At 36.3% G+C, this 12,296-nt stretch overlaps 1 protein-coding gene across 2 annotated transcripts; it reads left to right on the forward strand.

Moving 5' to 3' along the window:
• Nucleotides 1-939: 939 nt before the first annotated feature.
• LOC104890491 (hypothetical protein) lies at nt 940-10,943 on the forward strand. Of its 2 annotated transcripts, none has more exons than XM_010676000.4 (14): nt 940-1,527; nt 2,668-2,730; nt 3,020-3,442; nt 4,724-4,805; nt 4,941-5,011; nt 5,138-5,232; nt 5,656-5,735; nt 6,465-6,548; nt 6,769-6,885; nt 8,941-9,026; nt 9,125-9,231; nt 9,335-9,426; nt 9,515-9,591; nt 10,099-10,943. In XM_010676000.4, exons 1-14 carry the CDS (start codon nt 1,375-1,377, stop codon nt 10,600-10,602), a joined length of 2,034 nt encoding a protein of 677 aa, XP_010674302.1. In that variant the 5' UTR covers nt 940-1,374; the 3' UTR covers nt 10,603-10,943. The 2 variants fall into 2 exon arrangements, with proteins under 2 accessions (XP_010674302.1, XP_010674303.1); XM_010676001.4 differs by having other exon boundaries at nt 942-1,527; nt 4,950-5,011.
• The last annotated feature ends 1,353 nt before the right edge of the window (nt 10,944-12,296 follow it).

Genomic DNA, 12,296 nt, shown 5'->3' on the forward strand with positions numbered 1-12,296 from the left:
TTATTGTGCACATGATATCGTATGACATGGTCAGTTTTATTTGATATATAATAAGTTTTCCATCTGATATACTCAATTTTATATGATATAATCACTTTTTGTAGGATAAAACCAATTATCCGATAAAATTAGTTTTTTCTTAATATAGTCAATTTTTGTATAATATAGTCCGTTTTTCTACAAATTTTTTAGATCCACAATGATTCCTTTTCTTCAACCAATCAAATTCCCAATTTGACCAAATAATTCTTAATTTTAAAAACGTTGGTGCACTAAATATGTCCATTATTATAGAATTTTTAACTACTACCCTGGGAAAAGGAATCTTACATTACATCCAACGTCTACTTTTTTTTTTTTTTTTTTGAAAGTAACATTAATTCATTGATTCAAAGTCATACGACATCTACAATAAAAGTCAATACTAAACAAATACATATCAAATGAAATAAATACAATTCTAATATGATAAAACCACGATCGTTGAGTAGATCTAACACTTCTGAAAACCCTTGTCTTTCACATCGCTGTCTGATGCAGCCTTCTGCAAGGGGGTTCATCGATCTTTTGTAGTTTTGAAGTAGAATCGGATTCAATTCAAGTGATTGTAAACGAAGTCTTGACAATTTTGATCAACAAATCAACATCTTGAAATACAGAAAAACCCAAAAATAAATTCTCTAAACTCTCACATGGAGAGAGATAAAACCCAATATATGGGTAGACATAACCCAATATATGGGTAGAAAAACTCTCCATTAGAGAGAGACTAAGATTTATTGGAAACATAAACGTAAAAAGCTAGTAATAAAACCAGAAAAGGGGCTTACCACCGCCCAAAAGGGTGGTGGTAGCCCCTAGATTGAAAATTAGGGTTTTGTGGGAGAGGAGAGAGAAGAGAGAAAAAGGAGGAGAGAGGAGGCTTCATCCAACGTCTACTTACTAGAAGTCTAGAACACTATAAAATTAAAATTATTAGGAGGATTACAAAAAAAAAAAAAAAGATTTAAATATTTTTCAAACAAAAAACAAAAAACAAAAATTAATCTCGTGTAATTCGTGGTCTTACCCGCCACGCAATCAACATTCTAACTTTTCTCTCTCTCTCTATCTTCTCTCTACAACATACAGAAAACATACAGCTACAGTTGCATTGAAATTCCTTGATTCTCTCCCATTTTTTCCTCCTCAACATCTTAACATCTTTCTCTCTCTAATTATTGTGATCGTAATTCCTAATTTCGAATTTCATGAATTTAAGGCAACGATCGTCGTGTTACTTCAAACCCTAGCTCGAAATTCGCGATAATCAGCGATAATTTTGGGGGGAAAAAGATCGAAAGAGGGAGAAATTTCGATAATTATTGTAGAAAAATGGATCCTGAACAAACATTTATTAGGGTTCAGGAGAGGTTTTCACAAATGGTGACTCCTAGAGTTCGAGCTACTCTTGAGTACTTTTATCTCTTCACCGCTATTACTTTGTTCGCAATTCTTGTTGTTATGCACGCCAATTATGTTCAGCAGGTTTGTAATTTTGAAATTCTTCACCTCCACTTTTTTAATTTCTTTATTTTCGGTATTTAAGTATGTGAACTATGTTCTTGTTGTTGGATTATTAATTCTGAGTAGGAATTTGGAAGTAGTTTTATGAGATTCAATGATTGTTTTGCTAGAAATTGAATTGATTTGAGGCTTTGATTGTTCGCGAATGCGACTGTTTGTAATTTTGAAATTCTTCACCTCCACTTTTTTAATTTCTTTATTTTCGGTATTTAAGTATGTGAACTATGTTCTTGTTGTTGGATTATTAATTCTGAGTAGGAATTTGGAAGTAGTTTTATGAGATTCAATGATTGTTTTGCTAGAAATTGAATTGATTTGAGGCTTTGATTGTTCGCGAATGCGACTGTAATTGATGTCAGCCTGAAGAAGGGAAAGAAGAGCACCGGGGGCGGGGAGGGGGAGGAAGGATTAGAAAGAATGAAGAATTTTGACTGTAGCCGGATGCATTTTCACCTTTCTAATGATGGGATTGAGTTTTTCTCTTGCTTTCATGTGCTCTAGTTATATTGGAATGGATTGAAATTGATAAATTTGCGAGGTAGTCTTTTGTTGAAGTTTTCGATCAAGGATAAAATTCGAGGTCTGAACTCAAATTTATGAAGTGTGGAAAGTAGAAATGAGTTAAAGTGCATAATATTTGAGAGTTAAGGTGATAAGGTACAAGGTAGTCTTTTGTGATTGTTTGAAATGAAAATGTGGCGAAGTGCTTAGCTACCCTTTCTTTTTTAATTTCTCTTTCCGCTATATTTGTAAGTACCGAATTTAGGTAATATTATATGCCTTTGATAATCTGTTTGCAGTAGAATGGCTTTTAGATAATGTGTTCGAAGTAGAAATGGCTACACCAGAATGTGTTGGGCTGTTGCATCAAAGTATCATTCGGATGTTTGCTGCTTGCAACAATCTGTATGATGGTAGCACGTTCTCATTGCTAAATATTTTGTTCTCTATTACGAGACATCAGATATCAACTTCTTCGTTTTTGTTGTTATTGTTACTGTTTGGGAAATGGGGTTTGTGTTATGGATTACTGTGGTCAAGAATTGAGATCCACTTTTTTTGGTCTTGTATGTTAGTGACATTCAATTTAATATAATGCAGCCAGGCTGTTCCAGTGAGCTCTCAGGAGTGCAAACATCAAATGCGCAACTTATTTACATCAAGGTAAAGAATAAACTGATTTTTTTTGTCTCCTAGTGTGTTTTCTACGACTTTGCTATCCAACTTTTTGTCTTTTTAAAAGTTATTTTTTTTATTTTTTTGCTTTTGATTGTAGGCGTCTTTTTTTTATTATTTTTGTTTATGCCGTTGTACACCGTACACCAAGGTAGTGATTCTGCTCTCCTCGTGTATGTATGTATCTGAAGAAAAAATGTGTCTAGTTAGGGTATATGTTAGAGCTGCCTGTTTGGGTTTTCAGTTTAAAGAGTTGCTGATAACTCGTGTAATGCAGATAACTGGTATTGGCCTGTTAAGACAAAATGCTTCTGAGCCTAATTTTGAAGATATCTCTTCTGAGCGAACTGCAATTGATAAACCCAGAGAACCAGATTCTTATGTGGACGAGTTAAACTTGTTCGCTGTTAAATATTGGTTCAGCTGGATTACTTCTGGTACGAGGAGGGGAAAATCGAACTACAAGTTTTGGAAAAGTTCTGATGAGTACTTGGAAACACTTTCAGAAACAAGTGGTGATGGGAAGGGGTCAAAGTTATCTTCTCATGATGTTAATGTTGAAAGAGAGGAGCCATATGAAACTTTTTCCATGTTCTCAAAACAGTCTGTAAGAGCACTCATCTTGCAGTTCTTCAGAAAGTGGCACAGACGTCTATCATTTATTTGGAAACATGGAACGCGTTGTTTGGGAACTCTTTGGGTATGTGTTTGGTGGATTTCGCTGGTCCAATCTATTACTTTTCATGTTAGTGGTCTGTCACTGAAGTTATCCTGCAGTTGCTTCCTGGGAATGTCTCTAGCCTTTTTTTTTTTTAAGTATATGTCTAATATGTCTACTGATTAATGTCTTTAAAGCTCTATATGATGGTTATCAAGACTCGTGAGTTGTGACAGATTGCATATATCATTTACTTGTAGATGAATCATATTTGATAAGTTGGAACACTAAGGGTGTGCTCTATTCAGCTTATTAATATATATGAACTGATTTAAAGTTAGCTGAACTTATCTTAACTTACTGGAACCTATTAAAGCTTATTTTGTGATGTGTTAGAACTTATTGAAACTTATTAGATTTTATCTTTAACATATTCTGTCTAAAATAAGTAAAAATAAGTTGAAGAAAACAGAGCCTAAACTAAATTAACTTCTCATGCTGTTTGTTTTTGATGGCGTGTCGATCTACATGAAACTTACATTCACCTTTGTAATATAAGATATGACAGCTAGCAGAGAGTTCTGTAAGAATTAGTTGCGGCTGTTGTATAAGATATTGACATTGGGGATAAATTTCTAGGGGAATATGGCTTTTTCCTTTTTGACACAGAGTGTGGGTGATTCTAATTATGTATCTATTGCTTGGTTTGCTCCATATGCATTATATTCTTGTCAATAGATAGGAGTATAAGATTTGTCAAATTGTAGTCCTCACTCCTGAGTGTTTCTATATCCTTGGACCTTTTGAGATATCTGCTTTCTATACATGCCCCACCTGTCACCAACTCCTTGAGTTTTCTGGGGTAATCAGTAAGAAACTAAGAATTTGTCTAATATCAGAAAAAGTAAATGTTTGCATCATAATCTGTTGATTTACTGTTTGTCAATCTGTTAGTCTCACTATCTTTCAGCTATTAAAAGTTTCAAATAATTAGTTACTAATTATTCTAAGTTTTATCAGCATAATATGTGTGGAAAATTGGAACATTGTGCTCCACATTGGATTGCTTTTGGCCTAATGTTGTTGAGTTTTAGAATCCTGTAATATCTAATAATTATATATCCGTCAGTGCTATTCACATAGTTACTTGCTTAACGGCTTATTCTGTAAAGAGGTCAAGTCTTCTGGAAATATGTGGACTTTTATTTTCTTCAGTTATTTGGGGTTTTGATCCGATTTTAGTTATTTCAGTCGAATACCTTTTTGTTCTACCAAAGTCCTTTTTCTGGTTGTTATGTTGCTGAATTGGACTTTTAAGTACAGAACATTGCAGGTATTCACCTGAATCTTGATAGTCCAAAGTGGATCCGTATTTTGCACCTGGATAGGCTCAACTTAATTGCAGGTAGATTGATATCTCTCCAGTTGAATTCATCTATAATTCAAGTTTAAGATGTATACATATTATAGGCTTGATTTAGTCATTCGACTTTAATTGATATTGGATAGTTCCTTTTTGTTACTTTTTAAGTTTCTCTAGTCTTCTCAGTGCAGTGGCTTGAGGAAAAAATTAAAGCATTTGAACCAACTTATCTCTACACTATGGAAAAGGTGAGTTATATGTCACTTCTCAGTCTAAGACTCTAATCTGTTACCTGTTTTTCTGTCTGCAGAAAATCAGGGGAGTACAGTTGTGGTACCTATTTCGCTGCTAATCTTTGCTGTGTCATGTTATAGGGATTCTTCTTGCTTCCTGAAGAAGCTAAGGCTCGCCATAACATTCGGACAGCTAATATTAGCATATCAGCACGGCACCCTTGCTTTGGTAACAGGTGAATACCATTTTTTGTTTTCCTTATCATAATTATAAATTGCTGTGCCTCTAGTTCTCCTCACCTATTACTTGTTACTGTACCTAATATCTCTTCCCATCAAGTGCTAAGGCCTGATTTACCACTAATTAGTTGAGAGTTTGAGACTAGTAGGCAGCATCATTGTATGTTGAGACTAGTAGGCAGCATCATTGTATGTTGAGACTAGTAGGCACTAGGCAGCATATTATTTAATGTACCAGACAAAATATACTTCCATTTCCTCTATTACATGGAGATAATGCATCTTAACTGTAGCCCTTTGTTATAAGCTGAGTTTTTTTTCTCCGTCACCACCTTGATCATGCACTTGAGATCGATATATAGCTACTGGTATAGTGCTATAGTGTGCTCACCTAGCTTTAATACATCCTGCTTTTTCAGGTGGCAAGAAATTCTCATAAATAGAGTTGTGGGATATGACACTATTCTGATGAATAGTTTGCTTGATTCTCCTGGACAAGGTACCCCTCACAGTATAGTTCAGTTTGTATTTGTGGTTTTTAAATATAATGTTGGAACTGTTTCAACCAGATCTGGAGATTAATTACTAGTAGAGGATTGTTCACGGATTTTGTAGAATAGTTTGCTATAGGAATTGTTATTTTTGTTCTGGAAACGATAATATCATTCTCTACTCCAAGGAAATAAGTATTTTTGTCCCTAACATATATGATGTCTCTTCTTGATTCTGTTAACTCTTATGCTACAATGTTCCTAGTTTATCTGTATCACCCGTATTAATGCTATTGTTGCTTCCCCACAGTATTAACAAATGATGATTGCTGCTTTCTGTATTCACTTCTAGTCCACTACTTGTGTTTGTCAATTGTAGTATGCTTTTAGCTGTGGATATCTTTGAGGCACGCTTTGGCCTCTAGTAGTATTTGACTAGTTATAATATTGCTGTCGACATCTGCACCTCTATACTCGATGATGGACATGCTACTAGGTTGATTTCAGGATTGTGTCATATGTAGGTAAAATTATTTGCACTTCTATGCCCATCAATAAGTAAGCAATCAATTTTTGAACTGGTAATTAACTAGCTAAGATAATAACTTCATCCCTTGGGGGGATGGGATAAAAGCAATGACCCGAACGTTGCTCAACATATAAACTGGCAGACAGCATCTTTGATAGTTTGTAGTTTATTCTAGGACAAGATCCTTACATGGTAAATCTCTCTGCAGGTTACCTATATAACTATCAGACAAGAGAGTTTTACAACCTCAGTTATGCCCATGAACCATCAAAAACTTCTGCTACATTTGGAGGTTTGTCTGACACCATATATATTCATGTTTGTGTTTTGTGATACTTAAGCCTGTTCTTGATTCTGTCTCCTGCTTCGACCTTAATAATTTTTGACATTTCTGTTATATTTATTACGCTGACTGTCTGTTAATATGTTTGTGGACTTGGCTTCTCATGATTATAGGCTCTCTTCTACTGATTGTCTGATGGTTGACATGCTTTCCCCTTGTTTAAATGCAGATTATTTGGTGACTAAGTGCGGAGTGCTTATGATGTCACTTTTTGTTTTCTTTACGACGACGATGTCAGTTTCATTTACATTGAGAGAGACCCAAACTCGAATGCTCAAATTTACAGGTTTCTTTGCTTTCAGGTCTAAATTTTTTCAGCATAATGTATATGTCAACTATTAGCATTATAGCATATGAGCTATCTGAGATCTTTTTCATATCAAATCTTTGTTATGTGTACACAAATTACTTTCTTCTTATTCTTGTCTATACAACAGACTAAATTTTATATCTGATACTGCTTCCAAAAAAACCAGTTTTTTTTTTTTGGGGAGCTGGGGGCTGGTGGGGTTCTGGATGTGACCACATCAATTGGTTTCAAGACTGATACGGCATTGATAGATCATGGAAAAAAGAGAGTAGTACTTGATATAGATTGTGGGTTAGCGGAGGCAGCATGGATTTACCATGGCTGACGTAGTTGAAGTCTTGAGCTATGAAGCACGGGTACTCCTCCCGGACGCCGAATCCCGTACCGGGGACGGGTACGGGACGGATTCGCCGTGGATTCGTCCCCAAAACGAACTGCGATGGATGGGTACGTGGGTTTGGATTGGGTAAGGATGGGCTTAAACTAGGTACGTGGTGGGGACGGATTTAGAGAAATAGAAACGTACCCAGTTAGTTTTAATAGAATATGAAAAAAATCAGATGTAAGGTTTTCTTAAAATTTTCAAACTCTCTCACCTGAACATAGAAGAGACTATAGACTGAAGTTCGTCGCAGCAACACATAGTCGCCCACCGACGCCGGCCGCCACCTCCGGCAACTCCTTCGTCGCAGCCACTAGATAATTCTCGCATGAATTAAAGTCCTTTCTTGCGGTAGAAAATAGAAATGTCGATTTTTTCTTTTGATACCTGATACCTCCCTTCTCTTTTCTTTTAAAAAAATTATTAAAGTGTACTGTTGGAGACTGAAATAGTGGAGTTAGTGGAGTACAGCTGTGACTTTTTTTCTTACAACTCATTTTAGTCATTTATGTTTATGTTGTAAAGTGTAAACCCACGAAGATGAAAACTGTCAAGTGACTGTTGAAATTTTTCTTGATTTCTTCACTTTTTCTTTATTTAATCTTTTGACTTTCAACTCTTTCAATAATGATATTTTTTTGGAAGAAGATGAAAACTTATCAATGCACTTCATAAATAAGAAATATTATTATTTAATATTCAGATGATTGAAAAATATTTTTTTTAATATATATACCGAATCCTAGCCGTACCCGTTTTTTAAAATTTTGATTTTGCCGTTTTCCGTCCCCGTACCCGTATCCGTACCCGTTTCCGTATCCGTATCCGTGCTAACTATGAGGAGAAGATGGCCTTTTAAGTATAGAACTATCAGGTCGCTAATGGTAGGCAGTATTGATAACAAGAGCTATAAAAAACAAACTTGGAGCTTTTGGGGATGAATGACGTAAGAAATAAAGAGAGTAAAGGAGGAATAAATGGTTAATAGTGGGAAAGGGACCTTGGACCATGATGGGTTGATCTAATGCTCAGATGTGTACTATCCTGCCTTGTATGGGAGTCCATATAACATGGTGTTGAAGACACAACATTGAAAGGCAAGAGAAAAAGTTTGTATTCGAATTGTCTGGCAAAGATGCTCTCTCTATAGAGACCCCCCTCCCCCTCCTAAAGGGGTGGAAGCAGAAAATAATCTTAGGGTAGACCAAAAGATTCTAAATTAATTTTAGGGGAAATCAAGAAAAAGTTAATCTAATTATATTAATTTTAACATTTTAAAACTAAATTTATGGGAAGTTTGTAAAACAGAGAAAATCTCATTTGTTACATTCTTTGGTGAAAATAATGAGAATGAAAAAGTTTTGAAACTTTAGCTTTGGTCTATGTTGAGTGTGATGCCTATACAAATATGATTATATTGCTTGTTGTCAATATCCAAATTTGTTTCTGTTTGTTATATCTACATGTCATTGAATTGATTCGCCTATTGGAAGAATGATATCGAGGATTTTATTAGCACTTGTTTCCAACATGCCTCTTATGTACTGCAGGTTTTTGTTCTCTATTGTGCTTTGATTTTAAATCTTAGTTCCTTGGGTATAACGGACATTGAACAAATGCTGAACTTCTTTTTCCCCAAATGATTACAGTGCAGCTTCAACACCATGCTCGACATCGACTTCCAACATTCCAGCTAATATTTGTTCATGTCATTGAATCGCTCGTCTTTGTGCCTGTAAGAATGCACCACAATAAGTATGGTGTTTTTGAATTTTTTTGAATGCAATATCTTCATTTCAATTTGCTGGTGATGCATTGGATTTGGCATTACAGATCATGATAGGCATCCTGTTTTTTCTGTTCGAATTTTATGATGATCAACTGCTGGCTTTTATGGTGCTGATACTGGTCTGGCTATGTGAGCTTTTTACCCTTATCAGGTAAATCTGATGCTTTTAAGTTTCTAATTGCAACCCTTCTCCCTTTCTTTCCTCGTAGAAAATGATCGAGAAATCTTAAATGAACTGCTTGTGGCTTTTGCAGTGTTCGTACTCCAATATCAATGAAGTTCTTTCCACGCTTCTTCTTACTCTATTTCCTGGTGTTCCACATCTACTTCTTTTCGTATGCTTATGGTATGACCAATTTTGATGACCTGTGTATGTCAAAATTAGTCTCTTATTTCAATTTTTTTGTTGTGTAATCTATTCTTCTTTCTTGCAGGTTTTTCATACCTGGCCTTATCTACTACTGCAGCATTTATGCTGCATCTTATCCTGTATTTCTGGAACAGATTCGAGGTAAATAATCTTATAAAGCCGTCTGGAGCTTAGATCTAAAGCTTGAACTTCGATTATCTTGTAAAATTGATGGCATAATGATCTTTGCAAATTGCAACCAGAGAACAGTTCACTATGTCGTCATATATGTGATGCCGTATTCAAGATTGTAAATTGCAACCAGCCAACCATAGAACAGTTCACTATGCAATAGTGACGGCTGGATCCTGGGAAATGACAAAATAACTGCAAGGAACGGACAGAAGATGACATCATAACAGAAAATACAATCATCCTAATATCAAGATATTTCCTGTTCTTTTTGGACTGGAAACTAGATACTGATAATGGATTAAGCCTAGAGTATATGGGCTGCAACTTATCTTTTTTGAAATGTGCTGTCCTGCAGTTGTGCTGCAGCATATTTGTACAAGCAGTAGCCGGTGGTTTAAACACTAGTCTCGTTTTCTCTTGCGTATTGGTTGATCTGTAGCTCATACATTTAATTTGAGCCTTTTTATTGTTCAGGTCCCTGCTTTACAAAGGTTTTTGCAAAATCGCCGTTCACATATGCAGCATCACCCGGATTTCCACATAACCTCCTCTACGATACTTGCTTCTACATTGCACATCACCCGGTTGAATACAAGGAATCCTGACCCAGTCAGAATGGAGGACGCTTCAGGTCCTAGGGTCTCTCTGCTCAGGCCTAGTGGTGATGTTCCAATACCTGCTAATGTGCAGGCAGAGGCTCCTGCGCTTCAAGAACAATCAACAGATGCAAATCGGCAAAATGAAAATGTGGATAGCGAACCTCTTCCAATCCCTGACCATGACGTTCACCAACCGGAAGCTGGTCAAAACCCGGGAAATATGAACTCCTTTAGCTCTTTGTTGCTATGGATTCTTGGAGGAGCTTCTTCTGAAAGCCTGAATTCTTTTTTCTCCATTTTTAGAGATATGAGAGATCAAGCGCAATTTTATACAGATTCTCCAAGACAGGAAAATGCTACTACTGATAATTCTCAATAATGGAGAAGCAGGTGAAGGTAAATCTGGAAAAAGATTGAGAGTATTCTTTATTTGAGCTTCGGATTTTTGTAACAAAGTGATTATATCGCGATAGATGCCGAAGCAGGAAATGACGATTGTTTGTTGGTTGTAAAGGATAAGAATGAAAGAGAGAAGCTTTATAACAAAATGCTGAGTTCGTGTTTTAAATGCATTAATGGTAAATGTGTCAAGTGGAGGATTTTGGCCGTGAGCAGAGGGTTTTTGTATTGAGGACTCCTCCTCTGTCTCTGGAGCCTTGCTGTAAGTATTGCTGTAAAAAAAAATGTTTTATATATGGTTAAAAAATAAGAGTTATTATAGATGAATAGCATAAATATGGCAGTTAAATTTTACCCAATTTTTGTCTTCTACATATATTACATAATTGTTTCAAAATGTTCAGAGACATGTAATCATGTTTGGATTTTTCAGCAATGTTTTACTGCTGTCTGCTGGTTTGTGAAAAATGTATTTTTTAGGTATGCGATTAGACTATATTCAAATATGGCAATAATGTAACGAGGGACTCATTTGGAGCAACGTGAACAATCCAACTGAGGGCCCGTTCGGTATTATGGTAGTCAATATATGTTTTATAATAAATAAAAAGTTAGTCAAATTTATTGGGAATATGATGATTTTAAAACCGACAACTGAAAAGTGAAAATCATTTTTTCTGGTTTCTAGTTTTTGGTTTTTAGTTTTCTAAAAAATCGAAAACAAAAAACGATATCGAATGGATCCTGAGGTCTAAAAATAGTTTTGGGTATCCTTTTCATTTATTGGATTACTTCTTCCGTGCATGTTATATTAATTGATACAAGGATTTTTTAACTAGAACAATACAAATTTTTGCCTGTTCTTTCGCAACAAAACAAACTTTTGATTATTTTTAAATAATATAAGCTTTTACTTAAAATTCTTCCGGTAGCGCAATGTGACCTTTAACCTCATGTAAAAAAAAATTATCTAACCCAAAATCTGTTTCTCTTTCCTCCCCTCCCCCTACCAACTGAAACGCCACCCCTGCCACACCGTCACCCCCTCCCCCGCCAGATGAAACCACCAGTCCACCCTCACTACCCCCTCCCCCACCACGAAACCGTCAATCCCAGCCTTGAAAACCACCGCCTCCACTCCCTCACCCCCGAAATTCACCAAACCCAGCCACCCCACCCCCGAAATACGCCAAACCCAGCTACCCCACCCCCGAAAACCGGCGAGTCCCTCTCTCTCCTGTCGCCATGTCACAGGAGCTTAAAGACCTTAAAGTACCTCTCTCTCCTGTCGCTTACTTCGGCGCCATTATTACTTCTATTGAACGCCTTTCTCTCTCCTCTGACTCTTCTTCTCCTAACTGCGCTGTTGACGCGCTTGTTGCTTTCCTATTGTTGATTTTGCCGAGGATTTCAGCGGTGGGGGGTGTTGTTGGATTTGTTGGTTAGGGTTTACGTGGTGGTAATCGTTTATCGTCTGATTGTGTTATGAGGGGTTGAATTGTGTTTCGAGTTTGTTGTGGAATTAAAGTCGATGAAAATGAACCTGCGAGTAAGGTTGAACCGTCGACGCGAACAACTCGTCGTCGGCGAATAGAATCGGCGAGTCCGCTTATTTCTGACGTCGCTGAAATTACTTGTCTAAAGCATCGTAAAGTTGAAGATCAAGAAGTGAGA

This window comes from Beta vulgaris, chromosome 4 (assembly GCF_026745355.1).
Source record: "Beta vulgaris subsp. vulgaris cultivar EL10 chromosome 4, EL10.2, whole genome shotgun sequence".
NCBI classification, from domain to species: domain Eukaryota; kingdom Viridiplantae; phylum Streptophyta; class Magnoliopsida; order Caryophyllales; family Amaranthaceae; genus Beta; species Beta vulgaris.

Coding starts and splice junctions, on each gene's coding strand:
- LOC104890491 (XM_010676000.4), top strand. CDS start 1,375: ATGGATCCTGAACAAACATTTATTAGGGTTCAGGAGAGGTTTTCACAA. Junction 1,528..2,667: donor ACGCCAATTATGTTCAGCAG/GTTTGTAATTTT, acceptor AATATAATGCAG/CCAGGCTGTTCCAGTGAGCT. Junction 2,731..3,019: donor CGCAACTTATTTACATCAAG/GTAAAGAATAAA, acceptor CGTGTAATGCAG/ATAACTGGTATTGGCCTGTT.